This window comes from Patella vulgata, chromosome 5, assembly GCF_932274485.2.
Source record: "Patella vulgata chromosome 5, xgPatVulg1.2, whole genome shotgun sequence".
Classification (NCBI taxonomy): domain Eukaryota; kingdom Metazoa; phylum Mollusca; class Gastropoda; family Patellidae; genus Patella; species Patella vulgata.
The window spans coordinates 52,488,965-52,508,851 of NC_065883.2; the positions used below are offsets into that span (position 1 = coordinate 52,488,965).

At 33.2% G+C, this 19,887-nt stretch overlaps 1 protein-coding gene across 1 annotated transcript; it reads right to left on the bottom strand.

Moving 5' to 3' along the window:
• Window positions 1-86: 86 nt before the first annotated feature.
• On the bottom strand, window positions 87-17,456 carry LOC126820897 (YEATS domain-containing protein 2). Its single transcript, XM_050549067.2, has 18 exons — window positions 17,417-17,456; window positions 15,825-15,923; window positions 15,450-15,547; window positions 14,398-14,490; window positions 13,958-14,122; window positions 13,256-13,374; window positions 12,668-12,829; window positions 12,139-12,250; window positions 11,920-11,964; window positions 9,721-11,033; window positions 9,032-9,108; window positions 7,218-7,297; window positions 5,706-5,841; window positions 5,138-5,299; window positions 3,309-3,424; window positions 2,039-2,113; window positions 1,806-1,873; window positions 87-1,244 (listed from the first exon to the last, which is right to left on the bottom strand). The coding sequence occupies exons 2-18, from the start codon at window positions 15,916-15,918 to the stop codon at window positions 1,121-1,123; spliced, it is 3,039 nt and encodes a 1,012-aa protein (XP_050405024.2). The 5' UTR covers window positions 15,919-15,923; window positions 17,417-17,456; the 3' UTR covers window positions 87-1,120.
• Between the last annotated feature and the right edge of the window lie 2,431 nt (window positions 17,457-19,887).

The following is a 19,887-nucleotide window of genomic DNA, read 5'->3' on the forward strand; positions in this document are numbered from 1 at the left end:
AACATTTGCAGTTTTTTTTAACTGAATCAATTATTAATTAGAATTCATTTAATATTTAATTTTTAAACTATTAACTCATGGCAGTATATATTAAATGTTCATTTATTTGGAGAACATTTAAAAGATGAACCTGAACATACAGAAGAACATGGAGAATAAACAAAGTAAAACAAGAAATTAATGCATGGTGAAATTATTTTGACCTCCTAAAGGGAGTAAACATTAATACAGGGCCTGAATTGGGTGGTTTCCTGAATAAAGAAGACACTAGTTTAAATATCAGATAATTAAATGATTGTTATCTACTGGTTCTTTGAAATGCATCTCAATGTTTACATGGGTGGATCTCCTGTTTTTGTCCAATCCCATCCACTATGCACAGTTTCCTTGTCAGCCCCACAGGCAACAGTCATGAAAAGTGAAGGTCATTCTTGAAAAGTTTCATCTTGGCTCTAGTCAGTATTCGAAACAATGCACCCACAGATAAAACTATTTCATTTTTATTATTTTTTAAATATGACTGGTTGTATGGTACATTCTATATACCTACATCCTGCACATCAGCCATCTTTATTAGCCAAGTCTGAGCAGAACAGTAGGATCTTAAACCCCATTTCATTTCATTAACATCAGAGAAAGGTTTTCACACACATATAGGGCCAAAAAACAAAACACTGAAACACGACTCAATAAGTTTTACAAATACAATTAGTTTTTTCTTTATAATTTACGTTAAGCCTGCTTATATAATTAGAACTATCAATAAAAGAACAGTTGCTGATCAATCAATCCTGCAGTACATGAGGCATGTAGAATGTGCTTGTTCTGTACCTCAAATTTAACACATTCATTTCTAGCTTGCATTAATTTCTTGCCTTACAGATTATGGAAATACAGTTATCAATTTCTATGTAATCATGATTTGAAACATCAGTTAGTATAAGACAATGGCTGACAATCTTAATACAGTTTTTATTATGAAAATAATAGCTGCAAAACTATTGGTCAATACCAAAACTAATGGTCGATAACATTACAAAATGAATGCACATTTCACAGAGAGACAATATGTATAATAAATAAAGTGTGATAAAAAAAAGAGTAGCACTATGAACCTATGTCATCTAAATGAAGGAAATGTTTCTGTAGGGTTAATACCTAGATGAGAATTAGTTATAAAATCTGTTACAGGTGTATTATATAAAGCTTGATATACATCTTCAACACATATAGTACCATCATTTCTGGAGAAAAAAAAACAAAGACAAAGTGTTACTTATACTTCTGTATACAATGATCTATTAAAAGAAACATACTTTTATAAGAGTTTAATCAATGATAAAAAAAACATTAATTGTTCAGTCTCATGTAAATAAATTTGAAAACATGATGAAAACAGTACACAATAAATACCATCTAATACTACTGAATGGAATGATTAGTTAACCCTTAATTTACATCTGCTTCTATGAACAGTGATTGAGTCAGAAAGTCAACTGTGTCAAAATGAGTTAATTTAAAACTCTAATATGGTACTATCATCAGAGAGATAGAGAGAGAGAGGGGGGGATTTAAAGTCCACTTGACACAAACTAGGTCATTTCAGAACTAACACATGGTTCAATTTTATTTCAACAATTCGCTTGCACGTAGGGGTCTTTAGCAGTGGGAGGAAACTGGAGGACCTGGAGAAAATCCACGAGGTTCGACAGGCGACCCTACTCCTTGCCACGTACAACCGGGGAATCGAAACCACGCCAGCTGACTCAATGACAGACCTTATGATATCATCAGTGTATACTTACTTTTTATCACTTTCCTGTTGATATGAAAACGATTTTCTTAAAATGTCTTCTGCAAAGTTCTTCATTGCCTGTAAAAATGAACATAAAACTATTTTAATCATTCAATTAGTTTCCATTATATTTTGGAATAGATATCTATAAGTTATTTATATGAGAGCATCATACAACTGTACCATTTTTATTCATACAACTCTGGAGAGGGATACAATAATATACAACAAACTAATGCTTACATTAAACATCATATCTTCACAAACTGAACCAAACACATTTTCTTCTAAATCTACAGGTTTTAATTTTACACCAATCTATAATAAATAAATATATTTATAATTTATCAATATTTACATTATGGAATATATGTATTTAAACTCAAGTTGAACATGTGATTGACAACAATCTTGACTTAAAGAGTCATCCTGGTGTCATCTCCATGGTTACTGTGCTGCTCATTTACGACTCGTTCCAAACCCAATCGAAAGCATATATCGTATATTTCAGCACATTCGGAAGTAAAATCAGCATATTTAACAGAAATAAAATATGAATTCCAATAGATAATTATGAATATAAGAAATGAAAATGAAATGCAATGGGGTTTAACGTTCTACTGTTCTGCTCCTATACTGGGCTAATGAAGACGGGCATGCGCCATACAGTGTGCTATGGGGGAAATTTTGCCTGGGCAGCGGCACTATCGCCTACTCTTATATCGAATTCCAACTGCCAAGGGATCTTTTACATGCATTCCAATGTTTACACGGGACCTCGGTTTTTCGTATCATCCGAAGGACTAGACAGCTGTCCTTGTCAGGCCCTCAGTCCTGCATCACTGACAAGGGGGAACCACGTCGGAAAATCGGGATGAACTTTCTCTGCCAATGCAGGGATCGAATGAATGTAAGAACTGACATTTGACTTTTCCTCATATAATGCCAAAATGGTCATATTCCTTAGAACCTCACACACTGAAGATTACATAATTTTGCTTCACAGATTATTCTATTTAGCACATTAAGTATGTACATGGCCAAATACACAAGGAAAACTAATATACTAAGTCATCCAAGCACGGCGAGCAGTCCATAAAGGCTGTCATCATTTTTCATTTGCATTTAGGTAATGGGAGCATTTACATTAAAAAATTATCAAGGGCAACAACCTCTGATGTAATCATAAGAAATAATTCAGACTTATAGGCTTCTATTTCTACCTAGCTCAAATATAAAATAAACTCCAAAAGTAATTATCCGAATCATTGAAATTGATTCATATCATGAATATAAACACTGTTTATAAATGTCAAGATTTCACAAACAATTGTGGACAATGGACGGAGAGGCATGGATGATGACAATATACAACCATATTATTAAATGTTGTATCTTCGAAAAATTCCAATGTTTGAAAAGAGTTAAAACAATTCAAAGATTTAAAAGATGGCTCGAATGTTTTGTTGATCACAATATCAAATGTGATATAAACATAATTTATCTTGTGTACCTTTTGACATGTATCTTGTATAAATATAGCTTGATCAGAGGGAGGTAGAAACAATGGCTCTTCTCTTGATAAAACTCTCTCTTCTTTTACTTCAACTTTTATTTTTGGTGGAGATTCTGGTAACAATAAAATCATAAAAACATATGATTAAACTGTGACATTATAAAATTAGAATTAAACTCCACAGAATAATCTTTTAACACCCGGACCCTCCAAAACTATTACTCCCTCTAGTACATCAAACAGTCAAATTCATGTAAATAAACTATTCAAGAACTGTATACCAGTGATGGGATTTCAAAATTTTAGTTGTTGGACATTTTCTTCCCGAAAATAAAGGGACATAACTCTTATCGTTATTTAAGCAGGCGTTTTCAAACCACAATTAAGAATCATGTGTCAACAAAATATTCAAATTCATACGTAATAAAAAAAATTAGATGCACCTCGTAATTTTTCATGTTTAATTCCTGTATGGTATTCAAATTTATGTCGATAATATTCCTAAAAAATTACATGACATCGTAATACCACAGAATGAAAGCGTGCCGACTACTGCACATCCGTACCGGTTTCAAATTCCCCCAAAATTACCGTATTTTTGGGTCATAAGTCGATACATTTTTCAGCAAAATCCGGCATTCTTCATACTCCGTTTCGTTTATATATTTATATACGGAAGGTAAAAAAAATGATAAACTGTAGTAAACGTCACTCTAACAGAACGAGCGAGTGACACCAACTGCTAAATAATCCAATTCGACTCTAAGCACGCACTATCGTCTAAAAACAATTACTGTAACTACTTACGTTATTCCAATCGGAATATTCGTCAACATTTCTTAGCGTGTTTATTTATTTATTTAAAAACATAAACCGCATTCAAAATATGATCATAAATCCGACAATATGCCATCAAAATAGAATCTTTTCTGCCGACATCAGACGTATTACATTAGGCACGTTTACACCTCTTTATTCCACGTGTTTCGCGAGATCTCTACTTTCATTTTGCATGTGTGTGAAATAGCTTTAATTAACTTCGGCTTCCACTGAAGAAATATCACAGACAAGTTATCGGACACAATGTATATTGATTTGGGGTGTTATATACCATTAGGATATGTGACATATATGACTAATGTCTACGACCGACATCAAGGAGATTAAAACGTGAGACAATGGAGAAATCACGGGTTAATCACATAGATTAAGTTTATTGGATTGATATATAGTTCGACAAAGAGAAGCAATGACTTCTGTTCAGGATTGAATTGATGAATTGTCCGACAAAGAATTAAGTCAGCCAATCAAGGCAGATTAAGTAGTTAAACAAGGTAGGTGTATAGACGGCATAAAATGATAAATACGTTGATCACTTAATTACCTAATCAATCCAGCCTATTATCAACAATAATCAGGTTGAGTGGTAGTTATACACTCAGTACACTATATTAATTTTGGAATTTTGAATATTATTTACCATGTCTTGATGTCCGATTGGGCATATTCCTGGTCGGACAATTTAGAATGTTTGGAAAATAGCGTCGGACATGTCCGGAATATACGGGCAAAATCCCATCACTGCTGTATACGAGTTCTGTGACTGGAGTGGTTTGGGATGATCTAGAGAGCAATCGTTTTTGGGTGGTTTCGAAAATGGACTACAGAACTCGATGTAATAAAAACATCACAAGGTACTCCATATTTACATCCAGGGTTAAAGAGACTCAACTCTTATGTTCTTGCCAATATGATTTTACATGTCTGTTATCTATATGAGAACTGTATCTATAACAATGATAAAAACATAAGAATGTAACAATTACCTATACTTATTATATCTATATCATCATCACTATTATCTGATGTTGTGATATCTGGAGGTAATTGAATTATGATTTCATTAATATCTGTTAAACTGTTAACAAGATCTGCTTTATGTTCTCTATCAACTGTTTTAACACATATAACTTTCTCTTCTTTTCTTTCTATAAAATACAAACTTCATATAAACAAACATTTGCACACACTTAAATATTACAAAGTAAATTTTTTTTAAAAATATCCACATAATCAGATGCTTTTAACAACCAAATTCTACACGCCTCACATTCTGCACCATCCTTGGTATCACCAGTGGTTTTGTTCTGTTCTACTCCCTTAATCAGAATGTGACGAGACCACTGGGAATGAATATAACATGGAGTATGTAATGGAAACATAATTTGTAAAATGTTATTTCAAATATCAAGATCTTTATTTACAACATGCACCAACAATAAAGATAATTTTGCTTATACTTTGATCAGATATTGTTTACTTATTTGAAACTATCACAATTTTAACACTTTCATACTTATTTTTATAAAGGCAGTATTGTAAAATATTGGGTACCTAAATAATGTGGACTGAATGCATGTAGTCTACACCAAAACATAATCTGTTTAGTTGACCAGAGTTGTTTCCCTTTAAACACATCTCCTTTCAAACTTGAAATTATAAATTTTCTAACACATGATGCTCTTTGCCACTGAAAAGAACAACAGAATTACAATATTAAAGTCTCTGCATCATTGTTATTTGAGGGATTGTTAATTACTTGAAAACTACACTGTTGTGAAAGCTGAATCACTACAAAGAATATCCATCCAAAATGATTCAATTCCGTTAAGTATTTACAAATTTGTTAACATTCGACATCAACTGCAGATGATCACACAGGCGCGGATCAAGGGGAGGGGGGCGCGTACCCGGCGCACTCCTCCCCTATTTTTTGCGGGGGCGAACGATTTGCAGGAAAGGATAAAAATACTTAAAAATGGTAGTGATCAACATTGTAATTTCATCCGAAACGAGCCGATTGGTGACTTGGTTGATTGCACGTCAGTCCGCCCCCTTTCTGAAAATCCTGGATCTGCCCCTGCCACAAGCAGTTGCTGTGCAAGATACGCCCACATTTTGCAAAAGATGGACAGAGAACAAGCTTAAAAAAAGAAAGCGATTTTTCATACAATCATGGGCAATAATCAAGGAAGTTACGGTCCGATATATGTCAATATCTACAAGAACAGAGATCTTTAGGATATAATCATATATTATAAGTTTCAACCTTGGTACTACATACTTTTACACTATTTGCGTACATGGAACAGCCATTTTGTCGGGCAGTTTCATTCCAATTGTTACGAAATTCAAGAGACAAAGAGATAGAAATGGGGTTTAACTAGGTCATTTCGGGACTAACATATGGTTCAAATTCATTTCAGTAATGTGCTTGTGCGTAGGGGTCTTTAGCAGTGGGAGGAAACCGGAGGAATCGGAGAAAACCCACAACATTGAACCGGGGAATCGAAACCATGCAATTTAACTCAATGACAGACCTTATGATACAATGCGATTGCGTTAACCATTTGGCCACACCCCTCCCTCGCCCCCCCACAGGCTAGAAACAAGATTTTTCGTGAACAGGGGACATAATCCAGGAAGTTAGGGTCTGATATGTGCAAATAGCGTAAAAGGAACCGAGATCGAACTGAATCCAGGTCAGGAGATTATCTACCATGGATATTTTGATTTCCCTTTCTTAATTAAATGTTACCTAATAAAATTTTGTACATTTTAGTGGGGATTTATAAGCCATGAAAAATGAGACATTGTCTAAAACAGGTAAATAGTAGTTTAAAGGCCTAACAAGCCACATTATTGGTATTCACATATATATTAAAACATCAAAAATATGTACTATTTTAATGTAAAATCTGTTTGACAGACAATGAGACATACGCTTACATCAGCTAAGTCAACCAAGCAGTCCACAAAAGTTGTTGCAAACTTATTCATTCATTTATATGTAGTGGGATCATTGACAGATTCATGCTTAATAATGATTATTATAGTATATTCTACCTCTGAAGCTCTTCTCTTGCCAATATTCCAACCTAACCAGTGTTCATAAGAATAGGCACAATATGGATGTGTATAACGATCTGAAACATAAAACCATCAAACTTATTCTTCAGGATCAGGTCACTACGGGGGTAAATGAATTCTCACATCACATTTCAGGGCACTACATTAATATCTCATCATGTGTATGATTATCTAGTCTCATTCATGATTGTCAGTATTTATAAGGATCATGTACATTTCAAATTTTGATTCCTGTAATTGTGTGAAAACATTCAAATGAGGTCATTAATGAGATTGTTTGGGGGGGTTTTTGTATTTTTTTTAAAAATAAAAACAGGTCATGCAACCATTTTTAAGTGACACAGTAGTATCTGAGAACCAGATAAATTGTTTTGTAAGGCCTAATCATTGAAATGAAATATATTACTTTAACGGTAACCAAAAATAGAAATAGTCATTCCAATATGATCTTTAGTAATTGAAGCCAACACAAATTAACAAAGAGAAATTTCCACTGAAATAGACAGTGAGGCTGATGACTCAATCTAAAAATAAAAAGATGACATTCATTAATTGATCTTTTTGTAAAGCATCAAGCAATCAAACTGATTAGCTCTACTTAGCCTAAGCAGAAAATGCTTATTAGTCTGCTTAATCTCAGGTGAAAATGCTCATCATCAAAATCGGTCAAGGCTTTCACCTATTGAAGACCTACACCAAGTTAGAGCTGGGTGATATTCCCGGAAACAGATATCGTGATATTTATAACGTGTCAATAATTTCAGATTATCCCCTTTTAAATGTAAATAAACATGTATAAAAGTTGGAAATAGCCCAAGAGTATTCACTTTACACTTTCTAGTCAATATTATTAAAAGTTTTTAGCATAAATACAGTACCGAATTTACAAACAAAATTTAATGAGCTGGTTCAAACGTAGATCTGTTTATTACAATTTTAATTTTCAATATATTAATTATATTTTATTTACAATAAGAATATTTACAAACGAAGGAGACACAAAAAAGTGAAAAACATAAAAAAAAAAGTTTGTATTCTTTCGGCCGTTTTTATAAATTAATTATAGCTATGGGTCTGATTGGATGCTATTCATTTAACCTTGCAAACTCGTGTTTTCTCCTTCAAGCGTATGCCTTCTTGAAAATGCATTTTACAATACAAGAATACTAAATTAAACTATAAAACATAGTACTATTTAGGCAAATAGCGATTTTTCGGATCACGGACTGCCATAACACTTCCGACGCTGAATGATAATCAGTCTACTGGTTCTATATTTCTGCTTTGTTAAAATTTATTACAATCAAAAAATTAATGATTCCTTTGGAAAATCAAAGTATCGGTATAAACAATTCGTCAAGACAAGAAGCATAGAAATTGAACAGACGCGGGATAATTCTTACAGTGTAAAAGTGAGTGAGAAGTCATGTGACATAAACAAAGCTCTTTGAAAGTGTTTGCAAACTTCATAGAATGAACACTCAGGGGTTTAAAACAGTATTTATTTATTATTAAGCAATAAAATATCGTAAATAACATAAAAGGGAAGACATTTTTCAATACCGGTATTTATGTTAAATATCATCTATGATATATTGTGGTATGTTCGGTTTTTCAATATTTTTCTGAAGATGGTATTTTTGATGGTTTTTATTTCTTTGATGGTTTTATAAGGAAAAAAAACGAAATATCGCCCAGCTCTATACCAAGTTTGAATTAGAAACAGAGTTATTGCGTTCCCAAAAGTGTGACAGATAGTGAGACAGGTCATGATAGTTTTAGAAACCTACCTATTCCTTGTTTGACTAGGGGATGTCTTTTAACAGCAGCTTTTATTAATGAAATGATATCATTGTAGTCATCTAATCTGTTAATATAATAATATTAATCATAATTATTATAAAATTGTTCACTTATATACACTAGTATGAAATCTTTAAAGACACTGGAAACTAGGATAAGTGTTGTTTCAATGCCATAGTTTACTAAGGTAGTTTACTTGGATGTACAGAAACATAATTGGAATTTCTTGAAAACTCTTTGCGCACAAGGCAAATACAACTTTACAATCATTTTGTTTTCAACCCCAATTGTATCTTTACTATTTGAGGAGGGGGGAGGGTAAGGAAGAGAGAGAGAGAGGGGAGAGATGGGGTTTAAGGTAGTCTCAACACAAACTAGGTCATTTTGGGACTGACTTACATAATTTCATTTCAATAATTTGATTGTGTGTATAGGGATTCTTTAGCAATAGGAGATAACCGCATGACCCGGAAAAACCCCACAAGGTTAGACAGGCGAATCTAATCCTTATCATGCAGATCGAAATCAGATCACCAATGACAGACCTGATGATCTAAAGCGCACTCATTGGACCATTCTGCTACACAACCCCTATACTATTTTGGAACCAGCTATTGAACTTGATTTCTATATTTCAATTTAACTGGGGTTTTTTTACCCAAAATATCTAACTCACCTAAGGGGGTCTATTATTGTTTCTTCGACCTTTGTTTTCTTTTTCCATACATGAGTTCTTTTTTCTGGTATAGGTTCAAAATCACAATTTAATCTATTCAAGAGCTCCTCCTTTTTCTTTCTTTCATTTAATTGTTGTCTGACAGTGACTGACTTCTGAAGATTGTTGAAATAAACTTTGTTACCAAGATTCTGATTGGTAATTGTTAAATTCGGTTTCACATGATGTGCTGCAGTCTGTGATTGGTTGAGTTGATCTTCTCCCTTCACTTGCAACAAAAAGGTTTTAGATCCAACACTCGCTAGCATAACTGAAGGGGATGGTTTGGACACAGGAGGTTTAGAAACTGTTAATTTTTGATTGGAAACTGACAAAGTCGTATTGCCCAATAATGATTTTTGATTCCTATTTTGTACGAGTGGGACATTTTGTTTACTGTTTGTTGAAGCATTTATCAATCCATCTTTGGTAATTTGTAACTTGGGTGTATTCACAGATAGAGGGTTGCCATGATTCAATAACAGGGAAACTGGTTTAGACGATGAAGAATTAGGTTTGTTTAACGTCAATAACGATTGTGTTTTTAGCGTATTTTGAGGTGTAGTGATGCTATTTACGGTAGAAGTCTGAGGTAGTATTTGTAAACCCTTAGAAGTCACTACTAACTGAACACTAGGTTTTGGAGGTGCAGTAAACACTTTTGGCTTCACTGGATTTATAACTTGAGCTTTTTGTTGAACTAATAAGCTTTTTGTGTCATTATTTTGAGCCCTACTTGGACTGGCAGGCGGGGACCTAATCCTGAAAGATGTCATTTGATTGGCTTTTTGAGCGACTGGCTTATTATTGTTGTTAATGACTGTTTTGGGAACTAAAAGTATATTGCCTTTAGTGTCCTTACACCTTAAATAAATTGTCTGACCCTGAGTTGGTTTGGTGTCGCTAATTGTTGATGGAACTGTTGATTTCTGTATAGGAGTATTTGGCGTTAATTTTATATCAAGTGTAACTGAGTTCTTTTGTTGAGATTCTAGGTTATTGCCATTCACTAATTCTTTCTTAATTTCAGTTCGTTTCATTGGGGAATGCATAATTGTGTGATTTACATCTTGTTTTGAAACAACACCATTTTGTACTGCCAAAATATTATTTTCATTGTCATTTGTTTTTGTTATTTCATCACGAGAGTCACTAAGACAGGTATTTTTGTTGAGATTTGAGATATTTATGTTTAAATCTGTTGAGCAACTTGTGACAGATTTAGGAATACTGACATCAGTTAACTCTTCTCTTTCAAGTTCAACATCAACAACCTATAATATAAAAACAAGTTTGATTACATGTACATGCTATCTGCATGTCAATTAAATCTAAAAATAATTGAATCAGATTATAACCAGACTGAGAAATTATTTAAACCACAAATTAACACAAAAGTAGTATGCTTTATATGTCCATTAGAACACGGGATCCTTTTTATTTGGAAGTGCTTTTCCATATAGTTCGCTTATTCTTTCTGCAAAATCACTGCCAAAAATTTTCTTTCTATAAAAAGCAACTTTACATTTTTTATTTTTCGGAACATTAAGTAAGGTACCACTCTTTATGAGCAGTACAACCATATTCTACATGCCTTATTTCCTGTGCAAAATCTTTTGATGATCAGTCAATAATCAGCTAAACACTGGCAGATGATCAAATCCAAAGAAAGATTCTACTTGCATCTAGGGCAAATAGAGAGAGAGAGAGAGAGAAATGGGGTTTAACGTCCACTCGGCACAAACTAGGTCATTTCAGGACTAACATATGGTTCTATTTTATTTCAATAATTCGCTTGTGCATAGGGGTCTTTAGCGGTGGAAGGAAACCAAAGAAAACCCACGACATAGGACAGGCGACCCTACTCCTTGTCACGTACAACCGTGAAATAGAAACCATGTTAACTGACTCAATGACAGACCTTATGATGCAACGCACATGCGCTAACCATTTGGCCATACCCCACACCACCCGGGCAAAAAGGCCAAAGCACTGAAGTATGTCTCATTTGATTTTTCCCTTACAGTTATATTATCTTTTTACACTACATCAGGTTTGCCTATATAATTCCAATTCTTGGCGATTTGGCATGTAGAATGTGGTCACATTGTACGTACCAATGATAGACCTGTTTTAAACTATAAATCTGACGGTACTTACTGTTTCAGCACCCAATGTTTGTAAACCTGTATATGTTCTATCAAGCTGTGAAATATATAAACAAACAGAGTGAGACAACAGTAGAAATTTATTACAAGTACTAATGCTCTATGGAACCAATTGTTCAAATAAACTTAAAGGGTTTACAAAATTATGGTGAATTCTTGAAACAAAATTAAACTTTGTGCAAGGAAATGTATGTGCACTTAATATCAATACCTTTAAGTGATGTATTACGTCCACTTTTTTATTGCGACTATCTGCAAAGTGGAGTTGTATTCTAATAGGAAATTCTCCCCATCCTCTTCTTGTTAGATGAAATGGTGGTTGACTGAATTATAACAAAGACAAAATCATAATTCTAAATTATGACAAAAAATGAAAACTTTTTGACGATGTACATGTCATAAAACTTCATAATAGTGGACTATGAAAAAATTTAATCATGTTCTTTTTGTAACTTACGACTTCTTCAACTGATTATTATCAATATCAATTGTGTCCTTTATCTAAATGAAATGAAATGAAATGGGAGTTTAACGTCCTACTGTTCTGCTCCTAAACTGGGGTCCTTTATCTAAATATGCCATGCCCATTAACATTGATGGAATGTGTACAATATAAGAAGTCACTATTACTATCTTTATTATCAAATACCAAAATAAAAACAGGCTCTTTCTAGTAAAAAAGTATGTGAACATAGGAAAGAGAACTTTCTATGAGCAAAAAGTTTATTACTAAGATATACCATATCTCCACTAGATCATTAGGCCTGTAACTAGGATGTAAGAAAAACCAAATCTTTTTAACAAAACCATTAATATTTGGTTTATCTTTAGGTCCTCGAACATACACCATCCATTTATGTGTTGACTGATCATTGGTCTCCCTTTTCTCTACTGGTATATATCTAAAACACAGGCGAACAAAATTAATAACAGATCTTGTGGAAACTTGGAAATGTGTATCAAAGCATTGAACTTTAATCTAAATATAACTCATATGAACTGTGAGGAGTTGCCAGCGATATCAAGCTACGTGGAAGCAAACATTAAGCTGGACAACAACAACAGACAGTAAAGGGAAATATATCAATCTCCTCTCACAATGCAGCATTATTTACAAACTGTATCATTCAACTCTCCTATTGTATCTGATATGTTTATGAATTTTCTAAATAATATATGGATCTTTATTATTTTGTTTCATCCCTTGTGTATAGCAACAGATTTGATGACACTTAGGAAGATCAATCCCCAAAACAACGGGGATACAATTTTCATAAATATAAGATTTGATAATGATTCACAAATTTTGTATAGAGCTCTGAACTTACTTTGCTACATTACCAATGATAATTCTCTTCTTGATTTTAAAACGAGAATCTCTCAACTCATGTTCATTGGTTACAGGTTTTGTTGTAGTATTATTTGATGATTTTAATTCAATGGTCTTCTGTAAAATAAATCATCAATTAATGATAAAACTAAAGCAGCAGTGATATGTATATAATCATCAATTAACGCACATATAAAAGTGCATCAATAACAATATCCTTTCTGATATGAAGGAAATTTTGTTTGCCAGGTCTGCAGCGCTGCAGGCTACTCTTATTTCGATGTTCAACTGCCAGGGAATCTTCATCATGCTGCCGCAATGATATACGATCCCAACAATTAGACACTTTTCCTCACCAGACCCTCTGTCCTGAACCACTGACAAGGATAAACCAGTCTGGGTAATCCCAATCAACTGGTTAGTGAGCCAATGCCACATTCATTGAGCAACTGTGGCTCCTAATACAATGAATTACACATCAAACATATATAAATTATTTTTTCAATGACATATTCCTACAAAAATATTTAGAAACAAAGATTTTCCTCCAAGAAATTTCTTATTATATGCTTTATCCACACCCAAGATGAAAGAATTACTGTTATCATTGTAATAAGACCCATAATTTGTACAATTTATTACATTAGTTTATTCCAATCCATTAAAGTCATTAGTGCAATTTGTACTAAATATAACTTACAGGTATATCTTCCATCTTTGATATTAAAGGGGAATCCTGGGGAGCATTTTGTACATCACTAGAAGTTAGAGTGTGACTTGGCTGTGGTGTTGGTGTCCCTTTAACAGTTTTACCTAGATGAGACTTGACAGCAGGATGTATGGAAGACTGTACTGTTGTTGATTTCTACAAATTAAAAACAAATCAATACTGCTACTAGCTCTGTATCTTTAAACAAGTTCTTATCTGTAAAGTAGCTTGCACAATATTTGATAAAAAAAAAAATTCAGACAAGTTAAAATATAATTCTCAAAAAATAAGAAGAATTAAAAGTGAAAGTAAAAATTATAATATAGGTCAAAAGTTAGCCCAATGACAATAGCAATTACAAAGACTTCCTCTTCAACTTGATGTAAATTACATTCTGATTGATATGCTGTTATTTTAATATCTTAACTTACTAAAGAGTATTTCTGTTGGTCAATAGAACCATAGAAGTTCGCAACAATACAAGCTCTTAATCTATCCATCATCAACCTGGCTTGACATAATCTCTGTAAATATATAAAATAAATACAATTACATTTAAAATTTAACTTTCATATAGGCTGTAATATACTGGATGTTGTTGACATCTTTATGAGCCTAACTGACCTACACTATTTGCTTTTTTCCTTTATTGCTGTTTGCCAACAATTTTACAAATAAATGGAATAAATCACATTCTAAATCTGTCTTAAAATTAAATATTTCTATTAAGTAACTGTACATGATACATTATCATCATGAAGTCCTAAATAAGAACATGTGCATATTTAGTAAGGTATATCTGGTAAGCATAGCATTATACAAGTATTGAGGTACTGGAGGCTATAAATACGGTTTGCCAGGCAACAAAACATATGCTCACAAGGGTTTTCGTATGATCAAGAATAACAACCCATTAAGTAATTGTTATAAAAAATAAAACTTTAATTGGTTTCTACTTCTTCCTGATGCTAACATTTATTATACAAGACTTCAATATCTTTTGAGCATAAACACAGTGGTGTAAACCTCAAATCAATCAGATGATACCTTTAACTATATATATATTTTTTTTTTTTAAATTGATCAAGGACTGTAATTCTGGCAGTAATCATCGGAAAACTTTGAAAATCTATAGCTTCTTCATTTCATGAACTTAAACACTGAATAAATTTAAAGACAATCAAATGATAATTTTAACCTCTAGAGCGTGCACAAGCAATTGTGGAGGGACAGGTGGGTATGACAACAATATAAGAGCACATTTCAATGTGAGAAGCTTCCAATAAATAGAAACAGGCAACACCAACCTTTTATAGAAGGCTTTATCAAAATTATACATTTGATACTTAGATAAGTTGATATACAATAATTAACAGAAATATGAGACAGAATAATTAATAATGCAGATAACAAGATGTTTTTTTGATATTGTGTTCTGTTATTGTATCTCACATTTCAATGTGGGTGTATAAGCTACACGTACCTGATCAACCATATTGACTTCATGTTCTTTTTTTTGTAGTTCAATACCAAACTGGGTCTTAACAATACTCTCTATTTTCTTCACAGCTGCCTCTTTGGCTAAATTTATAGGAAAATAGATCAATGATGAATTTCTTTAAGATTAAACCTCATTGGTGATTAAGATATGATATTCCTAAATTCAAATTTCCACACTTTGTGTGCAAGATCTTACATGTATATCTCTCAATCACTTGTTCAGTGGTCAATTTTAATCTCTACATAAATAGATTGGCAATTGATTGCTATTAATATTAATTTATGATTCACTATTATATTTACAACAATCATGAGTATTAGAAATATTGACGATCACATATTTCAGTTGGTAACCTACCATCTTTTTCCAGAACTCTTTGTCTTTTATTTTGTTGATCTGTCACATCTTCATAATCAGGATCAATGTCAATATGCGCTCTTTTACCACTCATTTTGTCTACATTTTAAAAAAAAAATTAAATATCTTTATCAAGTAGGAAATAGATTTTACTTTCTAGTCAAATTCAACACAACAAACTAGTATGTTTTCTTTATTTTACCCAGCATGCAGTACAGCATGGTGCTATCGTGCAGAAGAAGTTTGGATGATATGGACAAAATAAAATTGAATTTATTTGCAATCATCCAAAAAGCTCTGTTCATAAAAAGAATAATCAAATTTTGGAAACAGGTCAACATAAAACGTTAATTTTCTTAAGCCTTGTCGGTGCACGTGGGGTCTCTGTGGACCCCATGCACATGTTTTATTGTGTTTTGCAATAACTACTGGGCACTGCTTTCTGAAATTTAGCGACTTTGTCTCCTATACATTTTTACACGTAGCGAAGAGTTCGGTATCCATCTGCTTCCCACATGCAGAGTTATGTTACATGCAAATCAGGCCCAACGCTTGAAGGGAACAAGGGGTCCAATTGGACCCCTAACTTAATGTGTTTTCTGCCTGATACCATACTGGGTATGCCAGAGTATTCTCTCTTTTAACATCTGCATGTTACAAATACCAAAAATTAAATGATGAATTCCAAATATTCAATGGTTTGTGTATCAAGCGTGAATTGCCATTTAACCTCTTTATCACATAGTACACAAAGTAGCAATTTTGTTAGAATCACTAAATCTTTTCCAAATGTCACTAAAATGTTTTTGTATAATAATTTATTTGTTTTTCAGTTGTCAAATATGAATGCAAATAAAAACTAAACCACTGCCTTTTAATTCAAATATATCTGTACGAAAAAACTTTGAATTATAACTGGGGTCCATATGGACCCCTTGATACCTGCTATGTGATTCTCACAATGTGAACCCACAAGGGTTAAGGGTAAGAAGACATATTTTGTAAGGAAGTATTTAATCATCTAACACTTGTCTTGCAAAGTCATATGACACCTGTTTGGTGCAGCATGCTCTTTAAAGTTAGCTTGCCGCACAGGGAGTTCAACCAGGGTATTTTTGATCTTGCCGGGGTCACAATGTCACATTATATCTGAATCAATAGGCAAGACCTAGTGGACCACCCCAACCATGTGTTGAAAATAATAACGTTACTTTATTTTCATGTGAATCAAATTAATGATTAGAGTCATTTAGAAACAGAGCATAGAGACTACAATCTGGATAAATAATACACTCTACAGAATCTAAACATGGGGAAGACAGCTAGTCTTGCTTGTTTCTGTTTGTTAATACTTAGTCTTAGGCCTAATCATGACTTAATTCAATAATTGACTTGTTCATAATCATATCATATCATATTATAACGCTCGGATTTAGCACTCGCTCGGATTTAGCAATAACACTCGACTTTATTGTTGGACAACACGATAGTATTTAGTTATAAAATTATGTATCCATGCTAACTGTACATTGTAGTGCATGTTATCTTAAAGATTATTTTACGTATTCAATAACAAATCATTTAACACCTACAAATTCTAATCAAGAGTTTCTTCCTATGGGCGCCGCCATTGCTGATAATACAGGCATTTGATTGGTCCAAATAAAATTACCTCCCCTAGCGCACTAATGGGGGACAACTCTTCTAGATTCAAGATTCACGGCGCACCAAACTGTTGGAACCGCTTATCATTTTACTAAGCGCTTATCAATAAAATTGCCGAGTTTTTAAATGCTCATTAGGAACAGTAAGCGATCAATATAATTCCCTACCTTGACAAAGGCTGTATGCAACTAATATCTACTTCCTGGTTTGTTGTATTACACAAAGTCGAATATAAAGATAGAACTTTGTTATTACATTACCCGGGAGAAAAATTCAGCTGAACACAGTTGTTTTTTTTGTTTTTTTTTTGGGGGGGGGGGGGGTTGTTTTAACCTCCGAAATTTCCAAAATTCATAGTTTAAAGTTTTCGTCTTTCGACTAATTTCTGCGAGAAATAATTCTAAATGTAGACTTCACATCATTTTAAAAAACAAAGAAAAATGATAATTAAAAAAAAAGCACAGAATAAATAAACAAACAAAATATGATTTTAACAAAAATACTTTGGTTCCAAAAATCGATCAATTCTTACTTCAAGTTGACATTGGTTTCTTTTGATTTCACGCCGCAATCCGAAAAATAAATTGCTGTCTTGTTCGTACATGAATATTTTTTGTGGATTTTTGTGGTTGTTTTCTTATTTTGTTTTGTATTTTTGTTTTGTTTTTTTTTATTTTGGTGTGTGTGCGTGTGTTTTTTGGTTTTGATTTTTGGGGAATTTGTTGCACACGTTCACACTGATCAGCAGTTAATATTCTGCCGCTTCAAGGCTTTCGCTGTAAAACGAGAAAAAAAAACAAAAACAAAGGTCATTAAAACCTCACAAAATCTTTTATTATGATACCATTTTGTGGACTGTGTATGAATGTAAAGCCACGTGGAAAAAGAAACTTGGTTATCATTTTCGTCCGATCTGCGCTATCAACACAGCCTGATTTTCTATTGACAATTTCTTTTATTTATATTTTATTTCTTCACTTCTATAGGAACACTTCCCATGATTAACCATGGATGGATGTACACCCCAAAAGGATTAACACGTTTTACAACATTATTATGTAATACCCTCATCTAGTTATCAGTTCTGTATGGACTTTGGATATCCCCATTCCTCTTTTATATATACACGTATATCCACTTTTAGGGTTCTCGTTACAATTTCCTTCGGAACGCGGACCGATCACTTTGGAGATTATAATTATGCCGTTTTCGGAGTACTTATACTTGCCAATGCATATTTCAAGACCCCAGAAGGTACAACCAGCATATCCTTTATTGTAAAAAATGTAAACAAGTATATTTGTAGTTGTCAGGCTGCAGAGACCTAGAGTAAATTTAATTGGCAAGAGTGTTTTATCACTAGTAGTCTAGCTCGATTTATGTATAAATTAAGTAAGGACAGAAGAAAATGAATAGAAGTGGGATAATTTTCGTAGCACGCTATCTGGCCATATCTAAAGTACTGCACTGCCTTCAACTTTTATGAACGATTTCAGCCGATTATTACTTTCAATTGGGTTTAGGATTTTAACAAAGTAATAAATTCATTGAGAAGTAGTAATGGTGTTTTTTGTATGTTTATGGCATATATTTCTAACGACTGGTAAATTTGTATAAATATCGGTAAAATTCAATTCAAATTATGGCAACAAATCAAATACGAAGAGGTTAAAGTCTGTAACTATAAGGTGTGTTAATTAACAAGGCTGAGAAATTGATGGAAAGGTGATTTAATTATCACTAGGGGTGAAAATCTCTGCAATGGTGCGTTTTCTGTACTGGGTGTGTTACTTAAAGTAGGGTGACCCATGCACCTACAGAAATACAGTCAACCGCTGATAGTTCGAGACTACCACTGAAGCGTGCACATTCGCCGTGTCGAGTTCAACTTTCTGACAGTATGATACTATAAATAGCCATGGCACGTGCAATTCTCTACAAATCTATCAACTATTACAGCCGTAAAAAATTTATTGTTGACGATTTTGAATAGCAGTAAAATTAAGCTTCTTGGTTATTACAGCAGCTTTAGAAATTACGTTCGTTTCATTTTTTAAATCGCTTTATCATTAACTGTACCGTTAAGAGCGGCATCTTTTGGTTTAGTACAAATAATATCTCTGAAGCACTCGGGTTAGACAGGAACATGATACTAGCAGTAGTTTCATTTTACTTTTTCAAGCTTCTTAAAACAATTGTTTAGCTAGCTAACGTGCTCATTTCTAAATTCAATTTCTTGTTCTAGCTTTCTGTTATGTTTCGTAGAAAAATTGTCTTGATTATCCTGACCTGTCAATCAGCCCTAGAATGGTCGATAGACTGGTTAAGCGAGACTAATTTCAAAACAAGGGCACGTAACCTATCTTTTACTCAAGAGTGTCTGGATGTTATGGACGAC